Below are 24,974 nucleotides of genomic sequence, written 5' to 3' on the forward strand. Positions count from 1 at the left end.
TGTGAAGCAAGCGCTTACGACGTTCCACTACTTGACGCAACAAATTGTCACAAAGTGGGGACTATCAAATTTACTGTATGTAGGCGTGACGACTTGTTTGGAAAAAAATCCAACTCTTTAGCCAGTCAGCCGTTTTACGATTGTATTTCTGTATATATTTGGCTGACTTTGACCCCAGCCTTTCCTCTTCACCCCTCCCTCGACAGGTGTTTGGACCAAGTTCCAGGGGCAAGACATGTCCAGCAATGAGAAAAATGCATTTGCGGCCGAGAAGTAAGTAGCGAGCAAACATATGTCAATCTTTTCAAGAACCTTGAAAAGGAATGTTGTTTACTACAAAGACAACGAGAATGCGTGCTCGATCATAGAAACTGCCATAATTACTTGTGTGTGGATGTTGGCTTTTGGTCGTCTCTACAAGGAATTTTCGTTTATAAATATACGTGGACTGTACAAATACTGACTGTGAAAAGAGACCTCCCCATCAACTCGGCAGACCTGACCAAATACAAAACAGCTTTGTCGTGGTATCGGAGTAATGACTGTATGACTCTTCCTGATCTGAAACGTTGATTATGAAGTTATTAAGTAGTTGCCGGGAAAAGTTGATAATATCTTGTTTCGTTGGAGGAATTCATGAAATATATTTATTGAACGCATCCGTTTCGCAATTTTTCGCACCGCGTTTCTGTTGCGGATTTCAGTTCGCACTGGGCGTACCTATATCGGATTAATTGGAGCTTTTAATTTAGTCACAGTAGCCACCGAAAGCCCACAGTGAGAGGTCCGGTCTGAACTGTATTTGAATTTATTAAAACAACAACAACGTAAAAGCAGTTTAATTTTTCTTCTGTTAACAGCTACTGTAGACAGTAGCCCCAATAAATGCAGTTGTTCAAATTAATTAAACACAATTATTTATTGGCTCTAGGCCTCATAATTAATTAATCATAAACAGTTACCTTAAAATGAGCCACGAGGTGGAAAAAAAATCACTGTAAAACTACGTGGCTAAAAACGTGTCCCATTCATGACTTGACCGTGATGGACAGCGTCATCCTGTAGACAGGCCTATGCCCGTAGATTTTCAGTGCTTTAGAGCCTTTCTCAGCTCTTGATTGAAAACTCTGTCTGAACAGCTCTTTTTAGCAATCACACCTTGCTAGTGTAGCAGAGCTGAAGTGATTAGCTCGTGTGAGTCCTGCGTAAAGCCTTAGGTAGCGGGTAGCAGGTAGCCGAGTGGTTGCAGCGGCTACGTCACTCCCCCTGAGACCTGGTTAAGTAGCGTTGTCGCCGACAGGCTAACAGCAATTTGCCTTTAGCTCAACTGGCAACGACGATGACTTTAAGGGGTTGGCAGCGAGCAGTAAGAACCTCAGTTCGAAACTCGCTCGCTCGCCGACCCACGTAACATCACATTAAAACACAACGCAAGAGACCACCCGTTACACTAGCTAGCATAGTCAGATCGCACTGGTTTTAAACTTGAAAAGTTTTAGCTGTGTCCAGGGGCCTCCAAGGAGTGGCCACAAAAATGAATTCCCCCCCCCCCCCCCCCCGTGTTTTTGTTGTTTCAATCCAGATATATTTTGTCACCACCATTAATCGTGTTTAGGCTTAGAGAATCAAATTATCTACATAGCTTTTACCCACAATTGCATTGTATGTAGCTAGCTAACATAAAAAAAAATTTACTCATGCAAGATGCCACAGCCTTCTGTGTCACTTACTGTTGCCAAGCATCCTGTATGATACAGAATTGTTTCGTATGAGGAGAAAAATATTCAATTCAATTCAATTCATTTTTATTTGTATAGCGCTTTTTACAACACAAGTTGTCACAAAGCAGCTTTACATTGTTCCCAGGCCTGAGACCCCCTGAGAGCAAGCCAACAAGGCAACAGTGGCAAGGAAAAACTCCCTATCAGGAAGAAACCTTGAGCAGAACCGGGCTCATGGGGGGGCCCATCTGCTTCTGGCCGGCACTGGGCAGATAGATATATTGTGTTCAATATCCAGAGGCTTTAACTCCAAAGATTTAAATCCATAAATTCAGTTTGTGTAAATCCAAAAATCCAGTTTGTTCTATTGCATTTGGCCATTAAAAGTTAAATATCTGAGTCTGTTTTCGTGAAAACGAATTGTTGACTGTTATTACATCCCCCACCCCCCCGTGGTTACCATGCTAGTGCCACCCCAAGATTTTCACTGGCCCCACCTGTCCACCCCACTGAACATTTTCTGGGGGTGCCACTAGCTGTGTCCCCAAGATGATTTTGTGGGTGAAACAGCCTTATGTGGTCAAGTATGTGTACATATATTCATGGCTTCAAATTTTATTTTTAGCTCTAAAAAAATTACCGAGGTCCAGACCTCGGTGACCTCATAGCTAGTTACGGCATGCATGTATTTGAATGGTGAGGGGTGTTCCTGTGGATTCTGGGTACATGCAGTTTGGTGCTGTCAGTGTTTTCGGCTCATTCAGAACAAATTCATCCTTGCCCTGAGGGCTCCTTTATCAGCCTCTGAGATAACAGGTCCAGCATTTGTGGAAAATGTCATCTGTGCAGGGCATTTAGTGCGTGCTCTGCTCCCACGTGTAAATTCTACAAGGAGCCTTTATACAGAGAATAATGGGATGATGGGCAGCACATATATTTAAAGATATTCACAGTAACACAATGTCATCATGCCCGTAACCAGCTATGAGGTCACCGAGGTCTGGACCTTGGTCATTTTTTTGAGCTAAAAATAAATTTTGAAGCTAAATACAACTGGATAAAAAATCAGAGGTTGAGAACTCCTCCTTGAAGACGAGTGCATGCTTAATTCAGTTTAGAATTGTAATTTAGTGTCCGCTGTGTGTGAGAGAGGGCGCGAGCGCAGCCCCTTGCATCATCAACACTTCCACTAACAGCAGCAATTGGATTTTATGCACATTGGCAGCAGCAGGTGGCTTGTGTGTGAACTGGCAGCATAGCATTCGGTAAGACAAAGCAATGATTGTTATGCCATTATCTGTAAGGAACGTTCAAAACAGTAACCTGGTACAGTGTCTGGAGTAAAGGCAATTGTTTGAAACATGTTAAATATGCATACTCTGGCCATAATGAAGGCTAGGCTATTTCCCTCCCTTAGTAGGCTAGCTAATGTTTCACACAATGCAATTGATTAAAAAATAGCTTATGTAGGTGACGGTATCAATAATAGTAGTCCTACGAAACATTTCAAAGCCAAATTTGGAAAGGAATGTAGTGTATAATGAAGTGTATAATGACATTAGCTTGTAATGGTGTTACTCTCAAGCATTTTTCTTTTATTTTTATAGCTAGCTGCTAGCTAAAGTTACAAATAACCTTAACTTAGTTATGACGCTTCATACCATAGGCCTATGTATTTTGATGCTCTAGATAATGTTGTTACGAATTATTATTCATTCACCAATGCATATTAATATGAAAGCTCCACACATGAGAGGTTATTCAGTACAGTCCAGTTCAGATGGTGTACCTTACAATTGAACAACAAATTAAAGTCGTTGCTTGTAAATAGCAACAGGTCTCTTTCTAAGTATGTAATGTTTATATGTGTAATTTTGACAAAACCTAACCCCCCCCCCTGTGGACGATGACATTGAAAAAAACCAACACACCACGCCGCATGTGCCCTGCATGTTGTAGATGTCCAGTGGCAGTGTTTGTGTCTGTATTTAGCTGCACGTCGATGAGCCTGCAGGCCTGTCTGGAGGAGTGCATGGAGGCAATGGACCTCTTCCTCAACAATGAATTCACAGAAAGCCTGGACAAGCTGAGGCCACGGTGAGAGCAACCCTCCCCTCCCCTCCCCTCCTCTCCTCTCCTCTCCTGTCCCCCCTTCTCTCTCCCCTCCTGGCCCGCATGGGTAGGCATTGCAACTAACATGCTGATCAATTCTGCTCTTTGTAGCTTCTATAAAAGTTCTGAATCCACTCCCACAGATGCTATGGGACATGGCAGACAAACTTGAAACCTTTAAGTTCATGCCTCTCAGTAAAATCACCAGTAGTACTATTAACACCAGTGTTAATTTTGTTGACGAAAACTGTGACGAAAAATGTTCATCAAAGAACCCTTTCCAAGACGAGACAATAACAAATTAAAAATGCACCTTTGGAAATAAAAACTGTGACGTAATATAGTACAATTTGCGTTGAGGAATAACAAAACGATAATGTCAGAGACAGAGGACAGACGAATAGACAAGCAGTTTAGCTACTATATATATATATATAATCAAATTACGTGCAGGCACTCATTTCACAAAATACGCATAACCGTATACTGCATGCTTATGATTGGTTGATATACAGGTCCAGGTCGTGCTGCCCTGCCAATGGAACACTCGGAAGAAAAAAGGAGCCGATTTATGGAGAAATTGTATCTGTTTCACTAGCGCTATTGACAATAAAACACAATGCAGACCGTGCGGGTAAAAAATCAGTGGGAAAAACAGTACATACATCGAGGAATTTGAAGGCGCACCAACCAGAAATATATGATAGGGTAAGTTCTATAGCTTTCAAAATCAACTTAAAGGCTTGACTTAGCTAAAAGCAGATGGCTATCTTTTCTTGTTCACTCAACTTGTTAACGTTAATTGTGCATATCGGTAGGTAAGTTGTTTGGGTGCAGGATGAATGTTTACATGAACAACCTACTAAATCAATGTTCCTTGTATTATCTAGCTAGCTGGACTGCTCCTTAATTCGGACTGCCTCTTACTTTCCCACTCTACAGCATAGATACAAACAGCGCTCACTCTCGCTCTTGCCATTCGGTATTGGCAAGTTAGCAAGTTTATAACTAGGATATCCAGCAATGCTAGCGTTGTTCTGAGCTAGGTCCTACACTGTAAGACAGTCAATGGAAATATTGTCTTTTTTCATTTTGTCGTTAGGAACAGTATTGCAAATGAAGCGGTGGCCAATATGTGTTACTTGTTTAGGTTAGCTTGCCACCGCAATAGCGATCGTTGGCACTGTTTGTTTACAGGTCAGCTGGTGTACAGTGTCCTGTTATGCTTGTGTCGTAGAGATATTGTAAATTCATAATCATTATTATAATCTTCGATTGTTTTCAAGTATCATGTAAATATTATGCTAGTTAGGTTTTATTACTGTGTCCGCTTCCACTCACGCTAATGCTAGTGTGAATGTGGTAACCGCAAGCACCACTCTGATAATAACCTGCCTGAGTTTTGCTCGACTCTGGGTTGAGACTACTGCTAATGCTATGTTCCAGATGCACAGTGAAAATGCCCTTATTACGTCTTGTGTCCCTTACTTGTCCAGCACTATAGTTTGTCCTTGATGGTCATTTGCACTACTATTCCAAACATATTAGTGACTTAATTATACTATATTTGCACTGACTTTGTCTTACAATTGTGGGTAGGTTATATGCCCTGAGTAAACTGTACTTCACTGTACTGTACTGTAGTTGTTTTTTTTTGTCATTTGCATTGCAATGATAAACAACCGAGTGCAAAAGAATATTTTTCAATTTAATAAGTGTCAGATTTATTTGATAAACAGCCAAAGAATAAGTCATATTCCTACCACAGTGTGGAAAACACATATTACATCTTTATACAGCATACAGTGCATGACACAACATTTCTGGATGTTACTGTATTATTAAATGCATCAAGTTTAGGCTACAGCTAGGAGTCCCTGGCCCTGAGAAGAAAACCTAAGGAATGTAGCTGGCTTAAGAACATCTATGTGCTTGATGAAAGGTCACTGTAATGATTTGATTAAAAAAATGCAAATTGACTAAAATGTGACAAAAATGCATTTTCCTAAAATTAGACTAAATCTTCTATAGTTTTCATAGACTAAAACTAATAATAATTTAAAAGACTAAAATGTGAAAAAAAACTAATATGCATTTTAGTCAAAAGACTAAAATAAGAGTAAATAAAAATCAGCTGCCAAAAATAGCACTGATTAACACCATACAGCAGCTTTTTAGCAAGCTAAATACTGTATGTGCTTGATGAAAGGTGCTTGTGTGCAGTTAGTTAGCCAACACGTCATGATTCTGGGGTCAGCAACCCAAATGACAGGAATTGTCAGGGCACAGGCACGGACTCAAATGCAGACCAGGCATTTTCAAGTTCTAAGTGGTTTATTCAGAATTGCAGGGCAAGTTTGTGGTGGCAGAACAGGCAGGGTCAAAAACCAGGAAGGCAGTCCGAGGCAGAGCAAACAAGGAGCAGGGATCAAAACAGGAACAGGCTGGGTCAAAACCGGGCAGGCAGGCGGATCAGGCAACCAAGGCAGGACGGCAGGCAGGGACAAGGTAGGCAGTCAGGCAGAAGTCAGCATGGGATCAAAAAGCCACAATAACACAACATTCTGAAAACTGCAATAGATTTTCACCTGTAAGAAACCCCAAAAAAGACACGTAGATGCAATTTGTTTTGAATACAAAGTTGATTGTATGTTGATTTAAAATTTACATTAACAAGATTTTTCAGTGTTGTGACGTGTTGTGTTAACATTCAGACCCACCCGCACAGACAGTCATAAAGCGTTATCAGGTCGTTAGCAAGTTAGCTGAGTTTACCTTAGCTTGCTAAGTTGCTGTTTCCTGATAATGTGGTGGCAAAGCAATATATTTGATTGTTGTCGATTAGCTTGAGCCCCTCCCTCTGCAACCAAGCTTATCACACTTTTAGGATGGAAAAGATAGCATGTGCATGCTGGCAAATTTAAATTTAAAATCTTACTAGCATAAGTAAATAGGAATATGAAGCCAGTTTTGAGAGGTTTTTTTGTTATTGTTGTTGTATTAATTTGGTGTTTAAAACTGAGTCTTGATCATATTTTACAAATCTAATAAGAGGCAGTTTTGTAGGACTGCTAATCTTGCTTCAGAGCCACAGGGGCTAACCAAAGGCATGCCAGTCTGGAGCCGCAGGTTGCCGGCCCCTGACTTCCAATTCATTGCCAATGCCTATTCATTTTTCTGCAGCAGCAGAGACCATGAGCTTAGCAAGTATTGTACAAAATCTGTTTCGCTTCTGTAGTTCCTTTCACATAATTTCCTGTTGAATAGTACTGAGCAGTATCTGTAGGCAGATTAACAGTCATCATATTATGACAAAACAATGACGAGCGCTTGGGCAGCACAAGACTGGCAATGATGCACTGCAAGCAGAGCTGGTGAGAGCTTGTCTTTCCACCAGTGAGTGTGATTTCCAGGCTGTTAAACCTGTGGCCCCTTGTGTTGCTGATGCCTCCTCTGCAAGCATACATGTAAGGAAAGCTCTGCTATCTGTCAGTGAAAGCTCTGCATTAAAACACAGAGGGTTCACAATCCTGAAAGCAGTCCCTGCTTGGCTTTGAGGTGTTATAAGTATGCCACCAGAGAGATACTCTAGTCACTAAAACAATTAAACTCCTTTAGGGGGGGCTTGACATGGCAGTAAGATAGAGACTACTGTCTCAGCCTTAGTAGTGAATCCCACTGCCTTGGCTAAAATGTCTGTGCAGATGAGCCTGAGTGCAGTGGAGGAGCGTGTACCACAGCCTTGGCTAAAGCCGCAATGCAGATAAGCCTGAATTCAGTGGAGGAGCGTATAACGCTGCCTTGGCTAAAGCTGCAGTGCAGATGAGCCTGAGTGCAATGGAGCAGCACAGTGTGCATGTGCTTTCTCCAGGATGTGCAGTGTTTGCTGAAGCTCACGCCCAGCAGCCTCTAGTGCTGGCAAACAGTGCAGACACGGAGCGGATCTGCAAGAGGGAGGAGGTGTGGGAGTGAGGGGGTGAGGGCCACGGAGAGGAACAGATAAACCAAAGACGAGGGGAATGCGAGCATGGAGAGAGGGGAATGAGGCAGTAAAAGAGAGAGGTGCAAATGTGAGAAAGAGAGGAGGACGGGGAGGCAGAGAGAGGGCCATGAGAGGAAAGAGAAGAGTGTTTGCATTCTGTCTGTCGGCATGGCTCAAAGGCGTTGGGGGTGGAGGCACTGTGGCTCTGCAACATATGACATGATCATCATCATCCTGCCAAAGGCTGGTGCCAGTAGACCTGTCCATGAATTCCACTGACAGAAGCAGTCATTGGTCTAGAATTCAGTGTTTCTCAATCCTACTCCTGGAGCCCCCCTGTCCTGCATATCTTCTATCTATCTTTGCTCCAAACACACCTGATTGAAATGACTAACATGCTCTTGATTAAATCAGGTGTGCTCAGCTAATCAAAAGTGCCACTGATGAGTTCAGTCAGGTAGGTAGATGGAAAACGTGCAGAGCAGGGGGGCCCCAGGACCAGGATTGAGAATTAGTGGTCTAGATAGAATCACACTGTAAAAGACTATAAGGTTGAAAATGTAGGAAAAGTGGTTGGATGTACTGGACCTTGAAAGAATCACTCATGTGATACACCACACCAAACACTTTCATTTTCCTAAGCTTGTTGACTTTTCCCCCAGTTTCACACTTCAGTAAGATGCCTGGTAACTGAGAAGTATCACTTCAGCTGCTGAAGAGCACTCTGGGAGCAGCCAGAGGGGACTTATGTGGCACCAACATGTGATAAATTGGCAATAATGACCATTAATTCTGGTACGCCGAGCACATAATCTCCATTTTTGCTGAATGTTTTTAACGAGCTGTATGAGGGCAGAAAACAGTTTCTGTATTTTTTGGTATGGAGAGGAGATAAAGCACTGTTCTGATATGGCCTTACTGCTTACAGTTCAGATATAACTGCATGGTTCAGTACCTTCCTTAGAGGGTTGAAATTGTGTTGAACTACACCACACACAAGACAGATTTAAGTGTGCGTCATGTGTTCCTCACAGTGTGGATGACAGCATGTACCATGCACTGATCTACGCCACCGTGCTGGAGATGCAGGCTATGATGACCTTCCAGCATGATGACATTGTTCATGCGGGGAACACCATGAAGAGGGCTCAGGAGGTCTGCCAGAGGTGCGAACACACACACACACACACAAACACACACAGGCACATAAACATGAACAATGCGTACACACATGACCACACACACAGAGGCACACATAATACAAACACATTTGCACACACATACACATATATACATAATACACATACACATGAACACACAAACATGCATAATACACACACTCACACACTGGTACACACACACGTATAACACACATATACACAAATGTGGGTGCACACATATACACAAATAAGTGTATGATCAAAGACATGGGGGAAAAAAACTTGTAGCTAGCATAGTGATGCAGACAGCAATTGAAGTGCTACCAGCTGGAATCTCTCAGGCCATCAAAGTACAGAGGTCAGAGGAATGCAGAACTGCACATCTGCTCAGGAGATAGAGTATCTCTGCTAGAACACCATTGGCTGAGAGAGATGGCATTAGCATTGAATGGACTCCTAAACTGGATTTCAGGTGTAACTGGTTAAGCACTTTGTTGACATGTGAGTTTGTGAGGTCTTTATGAATTCATGCCCACACAACACAGAAATAAGGCCTGAATGTCTTGACAGCCTTCCCCTTCTTGCAACCTATTGACTTTAGTGTGTCTGTTTGCTTTTTACTGGGTTATCGGGAAGTGTCACACAGTGCTGGGGCTGGGAGAATGAGTAGAGATGTCCAATAAGCCCAGCCACGTGCCAAGACTCTTTCACACCCATTAAATTTAGTGACTTCTCCTCCCTAATTAATTCATCTAAAAATGCTACCTGCCTACTAGACCCCATTCCAACAAGATTCTTAAAACAGTTGCTACCCGAATTGGCACTCTGTTATTAAACTCAGTGCCTCCCTTGTGTCTGGACATATACCTCAGTACTTCAAATTAGCAGTCATCAAGCCTATTCTGAAGAAGCCCACTCTAGACCCGAATGACCTGTCGAACTACAGGCCCATCTCAAATCTCCCATTCCTCTCGAAAATCTTTAAAAAAGTTCTAACAAAGCAACTTTGCTCCTTTTTACAGTCCAATAATATTCTGGAAGTCTTTCAGTCTGGGTTTAGAACGCATCACAAAAGTACTTAATGACCTACTTCTCTCCTCTGACAATGGCTGTACCTCCCTACTTTTGCTCTTAGACCTAAGTGCAGCCTTTGATACCATCAATCATCTTATTCTATTAGACCAACTTGAGAACCTGATTGGCATAAGTGGAAAGGCTCCATCCTGGTTCAGGTCTTATCTTTCAGAGCGACATCACTTTGTTGTCAATAAGTAACAATAAGTCTTCCAAACTCTCCAGAGTAAGACATGGAATACCATAAGGATCTGTGCTTGGACCTTCGCTCTTTTCGTTATACATGGTCCCTCTTGGAAATATCATTCGTAAACATGGCATTAATTAATTATTAATTATATATAATACAATTAATAATTAATAAAAAACAACTCCAGGACTGCTTTCTTTCATTTGAGGAATATAGCCAAAATCAGGAAAATTCTATCAATACATGACGTTGAAAAGCTAATCCACACTTTTGTTACATCCAGATTTGACTACTGTAATGCCCTCTTGTCAGGATGTGCATATGCCTCCCTAAAGCCCCTTCAGTTGGTTCAAAATGCAGCTGCTCGTATTCTAACCAGATTCTAACTAGTATTCTAACCAGAACAAAGCGCTTTGAGCACATCACCCCAGTATTAGCCTCTCTCTCTCACCCCAGTATTAGCCTCTTAGCCTCTCTCCACTGGCTTCCTATCCAATACCGCATTGATTTCAAAATACTTCTCCTTACATTCAAAGATTTAAATGGACTTGCCCCTCCCTACCTTAAGGACCTTCTTCTCCCATATTCTCCAAAACGAACTCTATGTTCCCAAAGCATGGGACTCCTCATTGTTCCAAGAGCCTTTTTGTACCGAGCCCCTCTTTTGTGTAACAATTTACCCAATGAAGTTCGGGGAGTAGACTCTCTCTCTCCGCCTTTAAGTCTAGGCTACAAACTTAAATTTATTTCAAATACTTTAGTTAATGGACATGGCATGGTGCTGGCATTGATCGTAGAGTCTCTGGTGGACTAAGTGGTCATTGCTGTCACTAAAGCATGGCCTGGGTACTCTGTGTACAGCTGATCCGACTGTGGTCTGGTGTTGACTGCCTTAGGGTCACCTTCATGATTGTGCTGGCCGCTTGCCTCTCGTCCCCTAGGTATGCTGCCATAGTGCTTATCTGCCGGGATTTTTCCTTATTACACACATGCATCCCACTTCCCCCCTCTGTTCCCCCCTTTGCCTTTATGTTTCCATTCTTGCAATTAACATCCGCTAATTACTGTTTTCTATTTGTTCCCTATCCCTGCTCCGGGCTCCTGCCTGGAGCTGTAGCCCAAGTGTCACAGTCCTGCTACCTCACTGCCCTGCCTATCAAGCCAACTGCGTGCCAAGAGCCAGACATTCTAGGATACATTTTATGATTACTCTGTTGTTAATTACTACTGTCTATCAAACTCAGATGTCTTAAAGTACATTGTATAACTTTAAGTATTCTCTGTAATTCTATCTGCCCAGTGCCAGCCAGAAGCAGATGGGCTCCCCCTCTGAGCCGGGGTCTGCTCAAGGTTTCTTCCTGTTAATTAGGGAGTTTTAGGAGTTTTTTCCTTGCCCATGTTGCCATAGGTTTGCTCTCAGGGGGTCTCAGGCCTGGGAACAATGTGAAGTTGCTTTGTGACAACTTGTGACGAATTGAATTGAAATTGACATGAATCACATAATAGAATTTCTCATGAGTTATAGTTCACTTCAGAAACTACACTGTCTGTCTCAACGTCCCACTCTTCCTGTGCTTTAGAGTGTTGGGAGACTTTTCAGCATCATCGCTGAGCTGTAAGCATAGAAATTGTCTGTGCTTGGTTTGTGTAGTTTACAGATACTGCATGTTGTACATGGAGAATGGGGGGCATTGCTATGATGCTCTGAGATCTGGGTGCTACAGCACTTTTATGCCACTTCTATCCTCCTTACTCACTACCTGTGGCCCTCAGTCAAATGAGGCCATTTCCATGGCAGCACACCTGCAGAAATTTGACTGCGTTTGCATGATTGGTAAATAGCGTTTTACCCATTCTGGGTGAGAGCTAAGGGCTGTCATATGATATCTGATATCTGGCTGATATGGGGCCAGCAACTGCAGTCAGGCTGAGCCAAAACATCTTTTTCACTCGCTCATGTGCAGGCAGCTGGCACAGAGGGCACTGAGGTTTTCAGAGGTAAAGGAATCCTAAGCGTCTTCATACACTGTGTAGTCCTCCCCTCCCCCTGGTATGAATAATCACAGCTGTGTCTGTCCAGGGTGAGTGCACCTGGATTTATTTTTGCTTTTTTTGAAGTCATGAAACCCCCACACAGCTAAATGAGAAACTTAATGCAAGTTCTCTGTCAATTTATGTTCCTTCAGGTTCCGCAGGAAGTCCTCCAACTTGGCCAGCAAATCATCTGCAGATGTGTTTGCTGAGGGTAAGGGCCACACAGGAAGAGGGAGGGGCCACAGCCTGGGGGGGGGTTGGGGGTACAGCAAGAGGGAGGGGCAACGCAACTGCGGATTCAAATTGCTCTACACCTGCTGTAGCCTTGGTGCAGACAGGGGAATAGCTGTATTTATACAGAGACCTTCGCGCCATAGCAGAGCATGCTCTTCCCTGTTGACAGTACGCTGCAATATTATGTGTGACAGTAATTGTAAGCTGTGGCCTTGTGTGTTAAGGCACCCATGTGAAGGCTAACTTTCATACCAGGAAAGACACAAAATAAAAATCAGCTTGTCCTCACCGATGTGTATTATGAGTAAATGCCTTGTAATGAAGCCCACGTGGCTTTAAAAAATTAAAAATTCCAAGATCTTACACTTTGTTAAAACTTGGCCCTTTTACTTGTGAAAACCTAGTTCATGTTCTCAGTAAGTTGTGTATGTGTGTGTGCACGTGCATGCATGCGTGCTTGTGTGTGTTACAGAGCAGCTTCACGCTGAAGCATGTTACGCTGAATGCCTGCTCCACAGGGCTGCTCTCACTGTCTTACAGGTAAGAAAGATTTTATAGTTCCCCCAAGTGATATATCTCACTGTGTGGAAGCCACTTCACAAACCTTATAAATGCTTCATAGTAGCATCCAAATGAAACATGGATGACATCCAACTGTTTGCTATCCAACAAGATTTGCTTACCATGCAAAGGCCCACTCCTTCAGCCTCCTCTCTGATTTCAGGAAATTCTCTTACTCTAGCATTTCTGTTAATTACTCTAAAGTTGCTCTTTTCTTCCTCAAGGATGAGAACATGGTCAATTTCATCAAAGGAGGAATCAAAGTGCGCAACAGCTACCTGATCTACAAGTAGGTGCCCAGAAAAATAGATTAAAGCAGTCAGCATGCAAGAGAGATTACTCCTCTCATTCTTGGGCTTGTGAGAGTTGGGATCGGTGACAGACACAAATCTCCCTGTATGTTGAACCATTAACCTCTTGCTGGAAGCAGAGATCTCTGCCACTGATTCCACTTGTTGAAGGAAATGTAATTTTTATAAATGTAGATGGACTGAATCTTATACATAAGGCAGTGTAACTGAACTGTGCTTTGTCTTTAATTTGACATTTCTTATTCTGTTAAATGCATAATGTGTTAAAGAAATAATAATAATAATAATAATAAACTTTATTTATATAGCACCTTTCATATCATGAAATGCAGCTCAAAGTGCTTTACAAGAGAAACAATAAAAGTCAATCACAGGTAAGATAAAAAAGATAAAAATAAGACAATAATAGTAATAAAATAAATTGATAATGATAAAAACAATCCTAAGATATAAAGAGCATAACAAAAGTACAAGAAATATAAAACAAGTATAAGAAATAAAAAAGAAATATGAAATAGTGACAATGGTGTAAAATATTAAAGGTGGAATTAATTGAAAGCAAGATCATAAAAATGGGTTTTGAGCTGTTTCTTAAAACTATCAACAGAGGTTGCTTGTCTTATTTATAATGGGTTTGTTCCAAACCTTTAGAACAGAAAGCTGCTTCGCTATACTTTTTATAATTCATTTTTGGGACATTGAGCAAGCCAGCACTAGACGACCTAATGGAACGGTTTGGAACATACTTAGATAAGCAATCACAGAGGTATGAAGGTGCTAAACCATTTAGGGCCTTATAAACAAGTTAAAGAATTTTAGAATCTATCCTCAACATTACAGGGAGCCAGTGCGATGACGCTAGAACTGGTGTAATATGTTCTCTTTTCCTGGTTTTTGTTAAAATTCTGGCTGCTGCATTTTGTACAAGTTGTAGCCTATCAAGTTTTTTAGGTAATCCAGTAAAGAGTGCATTGCAGTAATCTAGGTGAGAGAATACAAAGGCATGGGTCAACTTTGTGGCATCTTCCAGCGAGAGGTAGGGTGTAACTCTTGCAATATTTCTTAAATGAAACAAAGCAATCTTTGTAACAGTGTTGATATATGATTTAAAGTCCAACCCAGAGTCAAGAATAACACCCAGGTTTTTTACTTCGGGCTTATTCTGTAGAGCCAGATTTCCAAGTTTGCTTTCTTTTCTTTCTGTGCATTTGTACCAATTATAAGAATTTCTGTTTTATCTTCATTTAGTATGAGGAAATTTTTACTCATCCACTGTACAATGCTTTTCCAAATGGCAGCATATACAGACAAAACAGTAAATGACCAAGGATAGAACCCTGTGGAATACCAGAAAGAATGTCATGCTTGTCTGAAACATGGTCACCGAGACTAATAAAATATCTTCTGCCAGTAAGGTAAGTTTAAACCAGTTCAGGGCTTTGCCTGAGAAACCAATCCAATTTTCAGATTGGCTTAGAAGTATCCCATGATCGACTGTGTCAAAGGCAGTACTCAGATCAAGAAGTACAAGAATAGAAACATTGTTATTATCGGCGCTCATTCTAAGATCATTGATTACTTTTACAAGCGCTGTTTCAGTACTGTGTCCCCTTCCAAAACCGGACTGAAATTTTTCATGAATGTTGTTGTCATGTAAGAACGCATCCAACTGTTTAAACACTGCCTTTTCCAATATCTTACTCAGAAAAGGCAGGTTGGAAATAGGCCTAAAACTGCTCAAAACAGAAGAATCAAGATTATGCTTCTTGAGTAAAGGCTTGACTAGAGCTGTTGAGTGCATCTGGAAAGATGCCGGTTTCTAGAGAGCAATTTACAATATCTAGTACATCACCAGTCAAACTATTTAAGACCTCCTTCAAGAAAGTAGTGGGAATTGCATCCAGGGAGGAAGCGGATGAGTTCAACTGCAAAATAATTTTACGGAGTTTCCCTTTACTAATTTTACAAACAGAATTCAGATTTCCCCAAGAGCCACTTATGGTCAGATGTTTTTGATTGTCAACATTATTCGCACTACTTTCTTGGATATTAACGATCTTATTATCAAAATATGATGCAAACTCCTCACATTTTGGCTGTGAGGCATGGCATATTTGTTCACAAAACTGGGAGTGGGAGGGATTTAAAAGGCGATTGATAGTAGAAAATAGGATTCTAGGGTTGTTCCCGCTTTCACTGATAATCTTAGAGAAGTATGCCTGTCTCTCACAGCGTAAAGCTTTGTTGTAAACATATAGGGATTTTGTAAAGATCTCTCGGTAGATTGTTAGTTTTTTCTCCACATTCGCTCAGCTCTACGGCACTCCCTCTTGAGCAGACGTATTCGCTCATTTTTCCAAGGCATTACTTTAGTCTGTGATTTCTTTTTAGCCACTATGTCAAGAGCAGATCTTAATTTAGAGTTGAAGTGATTTACTTTTTCATGTATCAGTGAGATTTCAACTGAGAGAGGTAGACTACGCACATGAAAAGAGAACTTGGCGGCTGAAGGCGGACTTAAAAAGCGTCTTTTAATGAATCGTTTCGTGTATCGTTTTTAGCTAAACCAGTGATAGTCACGTTGAAAAACAAACAGTAGTGATCTGATATAATAATATCAGCAATCTTATCAACAACAATATTCAGACCCCTAGAGATCACCAAATCTAGGGTGTAGCCGCAGTTGTGGGTTGACCCAACAATATGTTGAGTAAAATCAAAAGAATGTAAAAGTTGCATAAAATCCATAACCTTGAAGTCTGAGACGTTGTCAACACGCAACTTAAAATCACCAGTTATAGGAATCCTATCATGGTTAGTAAAACAGACTGACAGTAGTTCAGACATTTCGGGTAAGAATGAAGCTGTATGCTTTGGTGGTCGATAAATAGTAATCAACAGCACTGATGTTTGACTTTCCAATATAATAGCCTGATATTCGAAAGATGAAAAACTACCAAAATGCAAACGCTTGCATTTAAAAGTGGCTAAAAAAATAGCTGCCAGTCCCCCTCCTCTCTTACCCTCACGTATCGAGTGGACAAAACTAATTTGGAGGAGAGGCTTCAGTTAAGAGAGAGGCTCCATCTGAACCGAGCCATTTTTCAGTCAGAAAAATAAAGTCTAGCTTCCGTTCACTGATAAGACTTTTGTTGTACATGATCTTATTAGTAAGTGCCTGGATGCCTGGATGGAAGTGCGGCCACGTTTACCTTTTGTTCATGGCCGAACGTTTTTACTGGGAGACCTTTCAGGAGTACAATAATCAGACTAGACCTTCTTTTCGACTGTTTCTGTGCAGAAATAACAGTTTCAATATTGTAGACATCACAGTATGTATGACTATATACAAGATTTTCCGGCAATGAATTTCTTTCATGTCTATGTATAGGAGTACCTTGTTTTTTCATTGAAAAGTCATAACAATAGATGGTCCATGAAGTTGTCGGCCAACACTGACATTCCATTGCGCCTCAATAACTTGCATATGTTCTTTACTGTAGGACAAATGGAATTATTTCTAGGTGTAATAGGAAATGTCGTGCCAACTGTGTATGAATGCACAGGCATATGTAGAAACTGTCATACAGATGGGAAACTGTGGCTGACAATTGCATTCAGATATGAAAATGTAGTATTTGTCACACCTGACAGTTGGGATGTGGTGAAATCCCTTTCACATAGCTGTTTCAATATATAAGTTACCGTAGTGAATGGCACCTGTTCATCCTGCCTTTTGCTCTGTGTCCCTTTCCATTCAGGGAGCTCCATGCTTTCATTCAGTCCCACAGCTCACATAAAGGACTGAACCACTCTCACTTGGAAGGAGGAGTGTCCTTTGGGATTGGAGCTTTCAACTTGGTATGTCCCAGAAGTGGATAAGCACAGTATTGTGTGGATTGTGGGCATCTGAGTAATTGCAAGATTTTAGGGTGATTTCATAGTGTTTTGTTTAGGCTCCTGAAGGAGGCCTGGGGTGTCAGTCATGCTTGGTACACAAATCATAAGTTTGTTGTGAACCCACACGATTGCACTCTTGCAGATTGGGTGGGGTGGGCACAACACACAAGTTTTGAAAGTGGGGAATCGCCCTGTGTGTCATCACCTCAGGATTCCGCAGTGATTTCTGAGCCAATGGGGACAAAATACTGCTCACTGAGGATGCCCTGTGAGGTCATACACCTACCATGGACAAAGTCACCAATCATTTCCATTCACATACAGCACCTTGCAAAGGTTTTCAGACCCTTGATTTTACCAGATTATAAATGGTCCATTGAAATTTTACTCTGATACTTTATTGAAAAAAAAATTCTGAAACATTAAATTCTTAAGAAAAATAAAAAAACTGAAATACGCTCTTTGCATAAGTATGCAACCCCAACACATTAATATTTGGTAGAGCCGCATTTTGCTACAATAACAGCTTTATGTCCTTTTGGGTAAGTGTCTACCAGCTTCCCATCACCCCTACACTGTTTAGGAGTGATGTTTGCCCATTTTTCCTGCCAGATCTGCTCCAGGTTGTTCAGGTTGGTTGGATGATGCTTGAGGACTGCAATTTTCAAATAGGCCACGGATTCTCAATGGGATTGAGATCAGGACTTACGTATTTTAATTTTTTATTTTCTGAAAAATACTAACTTAAAACCAATGTCACCGTAAAATAATCAACTTTGAATTTCAGTGTTTTAAATAGAATATCACACAGAATGAAATTTTGCAAGACACTATATTTCCTGCCACTGAACCTGTTTGTGTTGCTGGCTCTAGTAGCTTTATTCACAGACAGATATACACCCTGATGCTATGACTTAAGTTCAGTGTGTGTGTACAGCTTGGTGCTGGCCTCTTTTGCATTTTATCTTTCCTATTCCAATGCTCTCTTACTGCCTTTTTCTGAAGTGCAACAGGAACCTCTCACAGTTCACAGACAGGTGCTGTTCTGAGGTCACCTTTTTGAATGCTTCTTTGCCTCACTGCTTGTGAAACCCAGTAATGAACAGGAACCAGCAAACATTTTAAAACCTGCTTGGTATCCACTTTCACACAAAAAATGTTGCAAGCGTGGTTAAAATGGTTCAGTCTTAACATGTGTCTTTGCTCTGCTGTGCTTTCTCCCGCAGACTCTCTCTCTGTTTCCCCCTCGGATTCTCAAGCTTCTAGAGTTTGCCGGTTTCTCTGGAGATAAGGTATGACTTGTGCTGGTCTCCCTCTGAGTGCATTTGATGTCACTGAGGCAGCGTCTCAACTTGTCTGCAGTTGTCAGTGAGTCACCCTGAAACTGTTTGCTCTACAATGTCCTTTTCCTTCTCTGCTTTTATGCATGGTTTTGCACTTGTGTCGTGTTGTACCTAACTTGTAAGTCTATGGATAAAAGCATCTGCTAAATGAATAAATGTAAAATGCTTCTGCCCTACACACTGTCTAAAGCAGCCAAGCTGTCAAAAGCTTACAGTCAGCAGCACTTACATGGTGGCTCTCACTCAGGGGGTGCATGTGTCTATGTACAGAAGTATGGTCTCTCATACAGAATATGTCTGACTGTACTGTGATACCCAACAGCTGCTTATAAGTGTGTGTGTGTGTATGTGTGTGTATGGTGTGTGTGTTCATGGTGTGTGTGTGTATATCTGCAGGAGTACGGTCTGTCCCAGCTGCATGATGGTGCCACATCACTAAATATGCGCTCCATGCTGTGCGCCCTGCTGCTGCTGTGCTACTACACCTTCCTGTCCTTCATCCTGGGTAACAGCTAGACCAATGCTCACCACACACGCTCACAATACACACTCACCATACAATACTCACCATACACACTCACCATACAACACAGACTATACACACACTCTCACCATACACACACCTGCCATACACATTCACGATGCACACACACCTTACACATACAAACTACACTCACCATACTCACACCATACACACTCTGTACACTCTCCATACTCACTGTACATGCACACTCACCATATACATACTCACTTATACACACACACACAAACAAAAGAACCACACTTTCCTCTCTTTCATCCAGGGTGATCCTCTTGCATCAATCATAGCACACACACACACACACACACACACACACACACACACACACACACACACACATGCGCTTGGCCGTAAAGTGTATAGCACAAAAAACACTGCAGGAATTTGACCATATTAAACAGACAGCTGACAGCCTGCTACTGTAGATAAAAATCATGGATCTGTGACTGAGCAATGAAAAAAAAGCAAAAAATGAAATGAAAAAATAATTTTAATTCATTAGCTATCTGGAATGGCTTCACTTCTATTAGTAGGCTGCATCTGCTTGTGCCATAATATTAAAGATGATTTAAAGACAAGGTGGTGTATAGCTTATGGCTGGAAATATTTACTTGTAGATGCTGAGTCTGTTCAGTAGGTGCTTGTATACCAGACCATTCATCCCATTTTAGCACTCTCCACTCCTGCCTCACAAGTCATCTAGTTCAGAGGTTTTCAACCTTCTGGCACATCAAAGGTAAAACTAGAACATCAAGGCACACCAACTTAAAGTTGGTTTTCATTTATGAAGAATGTCACACACATAACGCATTGGGTTCCTCAAAATTCCACAGCACACTTCACTTTGCCTCATGGCACACCGGTTGAGAACCACTGTTTTAGTGTAATTAAACTCACGTGAACTATGAGGTCAGAGTAGGGCTGGGCGATATGGACCAAAAATCATATCTTGGTAGTTCTAGGCTGAATGGCGATACACGATATATATCTCGGTATTTTCTATGAAGTGGACTAAATGTTGTAAGTCAAAGGCACATGTGAGATGTCCCAAGCACTTTTACGGACTTAAAACGGACTGTGATCAAAATAAAATGCAAAGATGGGGTTTCCTTCCCTGTTTGAAAATAATCAGCTGCAAAACATATAAAATAAATAGCCTATATTAAATAAAAATAGGCCTGTCTCTGAGAATACTCCTTCAGTTGTTTTCAACAACAATAACAGACTGATTAAAATAGAGTACAATTACAGGTTTTCCTCTTCTGCTTATCAAAACACACAGCTGTGCAAATAACAATAAAAATGTAAACAGAACAAAAATAACAGGCCTACCCTGTTTGAAAATATACAGCTGAACAATATATCAACATGTAAATGAAAAAATATATAAAATAAATAGCCTATATTAAATAAAAATAGGTTTATGCTGGTAGCACTTTCTGATAAGGTAATTCAGACTATCAGAACATTCTATAGTTATATCATGGTAGTCACTTCTGGTAAGGTTTAGAATATCAAAATATGCTACTTAAAGTTTTACATTGGTATTGATTAGAGTGTGTTGATGGACAAACTAGACTACAAATTTACATGTCAGCATGTAAACTAGACTGTCGAAATACATACAGCTTATGTGATGGATATATTGTAAGTAGGCTGTGCCAATTATTAAAATTTACTTGACAGCATTTTTGAAATTCCTTTTTTTGGTTTCTAAGGTGGCATAACCTACTTGCTGTAGTATTTCCCAATAGGGACGCAAAGATCGATGGATATGACTATCAATCTACACTACAGTAGGACATTTCGATAAGGTAGGACAAATTGACAGAACACCCGGTTTGTGTGCAGACACAGAGGGAGAGTGGGGGCGGGGTTGCCCGGAGAGTGTGAGAGAGGATAGATGCAAACACTGGCACGGCTTTATGGAAGAAATGGGTTATGTAATGCAACATCAAACTATATTGATATAAACGGTATTGTCTCATCCTATATCTCGTTTGAAAATATATCGATATACCTTAAAAAGTCCATTTACCGCCCAGCCCTAGTTCAGAGTGTGGTGAAATACATGGCTACCATGAGAGTGGACTGAGACAGTCTGAAAGGTACTATTGCCCAGCCCACGGCCCTGAATGTGACCACCGTGTGATGTACCTTGCAGGAACAGGGCCTTCCTCTTCCTTCCTCCATCTTTCTCTCTCCCTCCTTGCACAGGGATGGGCGAGGGGGATGTGGCTGACGCCGAGAAGCTGTTGGAGCCATTCCGGGTCCGATATCCACACGTGAGTGATGTAAAGTGATGTAAACCAAACCAAACACACACACACACACACACACAAAACCACACACAGAACATGGGGGTGCGGGATGGATGTGGAGGGGAGTCTGAAGGCAACACAATGGGAGTGTCTGCCCCTGAAACACCCATCTCTGTATTCAGCCAGCAGCTTTGTAACTTGCATTTGGATACTGCTGTAATGTGGCAGTAGTATGGCAATAGTGGTAAAGCACAGGGATTGTAACCAAAGGTTTGTGGTTTGATTCCCCACTGAGGCAGTGCTGCTGTACCCTTGGACAAGGTATTTAACCCACAATTGACTCAGTAAATATCCAGCTGTACAAATGGATAAAATTGTAACTTATGCAAGTCGGTCTGGATAAGCGCGTCTGCTAAATGACAATAACGCAATGTACTGTTGTAATTCTAAGCACAGTGTTTTACTAGACTATGGTGAAATGTGAATCCATTTAAGTGGATTATACATACACAATATAAAGCATACAGGTTGCAGTGGAGTCTGAACAGATAGACATTGTGATATAAGGCTTCTCTTGCTTTTCCAGGGTGCTATATTCCTGTTTTTTGCAGGGAGAGCAGAGGAAATCAAAGGGAACATTGATGAGGTGAGACTTGGTCTCTAACTATTAACATCATCAGTATATAGGTATATAGTATTTTAATGGCGATATACATTATCGTCACTACACTTGATTGCAGGTCTATCTGCCCTGTGTTGAATGTTGCACTGTCTGTGTGCATGAGTGCATGGATGTGTGCTGATTGGTGTTCTCTACCTGGCCAGGCAGTGGAACTGTTTGAAGAAGGCTGCCGGGCTCAGCAGGCGTGGAAGCAATTCCACCACATGTGCTACTGGGAGCTGATGTGGTGCTTCACATACAAGCGTGTCTGGAAGATGGCCTACTTCTACGCAGACCTGCTCAGCCAGGAGAGCCGCTGGTCCAAGGTATGAGACACCACCATGAGCTAGAAGGATCTGGAATTACATATGGCCGTTTCAAGCATTTGCAATGCTAAATGGATGAAGAAATATAGTTACATCACCAATGGCCATCAGACAGACCTTGGCTATCTGATGAAGCACGTTGGCCTACTGTCTGGTACTGACATCGCCCTTCAGTCTAAACTGTTCACCCATGCACCTCTCACTTTCTCATACTCCTTGATCATTCCCGTCACTCTCTCGTACCCATTACTCACTCATACCAATCACTCACTCGTACCTGTCACTCACTGTCTCATACCCCTGGTTCATTCATACTTGTCACACACTTGTACCAATGGCTCACTCATGTCCATCACTCACTCGTACCCCTGGCTCACTTGTACCTTGTACGTGGCTCACTCTCTTGTACTCCTTGCTCACTCACTCACTATTCACTCACGCGTACCTGTCACACACTTGTACCCCTCACTCACTTATATGCCTCACTCTCTAACACCTATCACTCACTCTTACTCCTGGCACAGTCTTACCCCTCGCTCACTCATACCTCTCACTCATTTGTACCTCTTGCTAACTTGCTCTCACCCCTCACTCACTCACTTGTACCCCTTATTCCCTTGCATACCCCTGGGCCCTGGCTCACTCGTACCCGTCACATACTCACTCGTACCCCTTGCTCACTCATACCCATCACTCGTACCCCTCACTCACTTGCACCCATCACACACTCACTAGTACTACTCACTCAATCATACCTGTCACTCGTACCCCTGGATTACTTACCTGTCACTCACTCATACCTGTCTTTCCCTCGTACCTGTCACTCTTTCATACCCGTCACTCACTCCCCCCATGCTCATTCATGCCTGTCACTCACTCGTACCCATCATTCACTCATAATTCTCACTCAGTCGTACCCTTCAGTCATACCCCTCACTGACTCGTACCTGTTGCTCACTCGTACCCGTCATAGACTCACTCATACCCCTGGCTCATTTGTACTCATCACTCTCTTGTGCCCATCATTCTCTCATACCTCTCACTCGCTCATACCCATCACTCACTCAATCCCCTCGCTCACTGTTTCGTGCCCGTCACTCACTTGTACCCTTCACTTCCTCAAACCCTTTTTTCACTCTTTTGTACCCATCACTCTCTCATACCCTTTGATCTCTTATCCCCATCACTTGTTTTTACCTGTCACTCGCTTGCACCTCTCTATGATTTGGGTTCGCACACATATGCTGGTATTGCAGCTGTTCTCAGATCTGCAGTGTACCATCAGAATGATGTACTGCTATTGCAGCTGTTCTCAGATCTGCGGTGTACAGAATAACGGAGCATGCCGTTTCTCTGCCAGGCTATGTATATGTACATGAAAGCTGCATACCTGAGCATGCTGCCCCAAGGTGAAGCCAGGCCGTTCGGGGACAACGAGGTAGAGCTCTTCAGGTAAAGTGACATGCAGTGACTCTGCTGGTGTGATGGGTATGTCTGTGTGACATCGTCTTTGGCAGTTAAACATAGCTTAATAGAGTCAGTGCAAGTCATGCCTGCATCTTGTATGTTCTTTCCTCTGACCTCATGCGTTTTCCCACATTCTGTGCTGTCCACCATGTTTGCTTATTACCTGACATGCTGCACTGATAGAGCACCAGGACCAGGTCACATTGATGCAGCGGACCCCTGGGCTTGGGTCAGATTTGGTCAGATGTGGAAGCCTGAAAACTCATGCAGCATTCTTGAGCCAATCAGAGATGGGGGAGATGGACTGACAATCAATGGCATTGTATTTGGGGTTGGGGCTTTCAGCTCAGACCAGCAGGCTAGTGAGGCATTGGCTGCCCCAAAGTCCTTATGCTGCTACATTTTTGCTTTTTATTTAAGAAGGCAAACATCCTGAGAGATGAGAAGGAAAAGAAGTTGGTGCACTCTGACAAAAGCCAAATATACTATTACACAACAGTCTCTAGAACACAACTTATAATACATCATAATACTACAAATAAAATTAACATCAAACGCAAGAAGTAGTAGATGTTAGGGCATGGGCATAGAAGTGGAAGTAGCAAATGAAGAATTAATGTTGTGGTCCTTTTACCTGCTATTCAGAGCTGTAACCAGTTAATACTAAAAGTTAACATTTGTGTGGTGTGTTCATGTAGCTTTTGTACAGACTCAGTGTTAGGGCACACCAGTGCTGTATGGGGATATGCAGACTTCATCCTGATGAACTGGTAAACTATGGGGATTCTATGAGCTAGGTGTTATTGACTTGATGTGATCTGACTTAAAAATGTGTGTCCTGTCAGGTTCTTCAGTAATATAATCAGTTTTCCTCAGTTTTCCAGTACTCTCCTCAGTTTTCCAGTACTCTCTCTTCTCTCTACCCCTCTCTCTGCACCTGTACCCTGCTCTCTCTATATATATGTCCTCTCTCTGCCTCTCTACCCCTCTCTCTGTACCTCTTTACCCCCTCTCTGTCCCATTTTCTGTCTCTCTACTCATCTGTCTCTGCACTCCTCTCTCTGTACCTCTCTACCCTTTCTGCCTCTCTGTCCCA

General features: G+C 42.0%; 1 protein-coding gene across 1 annotated transcript in view; it reads left to right on the top strand.

Annotated features, from left to right (window-relative positions):
- Nucleotides 1–24,974, top strand: part of zgc:158403 (tetratricopeptide repeat protein 39A) — a 26,482-nt gene continuing 1,508 nt past the window's right edge. The window contains exons 1-14 of the mRNA XM_036552062.1: nt 1–75; nt 207–273; nt 3,714–3,818; nt 8,850–8,981; nt 12,426–12,484; nt 12,980–13,047; nt 13,293–13,357; nt 17,141–17,240; nt 18,506–18,571; nt 19,019–19,127; nt 21,381–21,448; nt 22,011–22,070; nt 22,250–22,411; nt 23,772–23,863. Coding sequence (XP_036407955.1) covers nt 236–273; nt 3,714–3,818; nt 8,850–8,981; nt 12,426–12,484; nt 12,980–13,047; nt 13,293–13,357; nt 17,141–17,240; nt 18,506–18,571; nt 19,019–19,127; nt 21,381–21,448; nt 22,011–22,070; nt 22,250–22,411; nt 23,772–23,863 — 1,124 coding nt within the window. The 5' untranslated portion in view covers nt 1–75; nt 207–235. The remainder of the gene's footprint in view (nt 76–206; nt 274–3,713; nt 3,819–8,849; nt 8,982–12,425; nt 12,485–12,979; nt 13,048–13,292; nt 13,358–17,140; nt 17,241–18,505; nt 18,572–19,018; nt 19,128–21,380; nt 21,449–22,010; nt 22,071–22,249; nt 22,412–23,771; nt 23,864–24,974) is intronic.

This window comes from Megalops cyprinoides, chromosome 19 (assembly GCF_013368585.1).
Source record: "Megalops cyprinoides isolate fMegCyp1 chromosome 19, fMegCyp1.pri, whole genome shotgun sequence".
NCBI classification, from domain to species: domain Eukaryota; kingdom Metazoa; phylum Chordata; class Actinopteri; order Elopiformes; family Megalopidae; genus Megalops; species Megalops cyprinoides.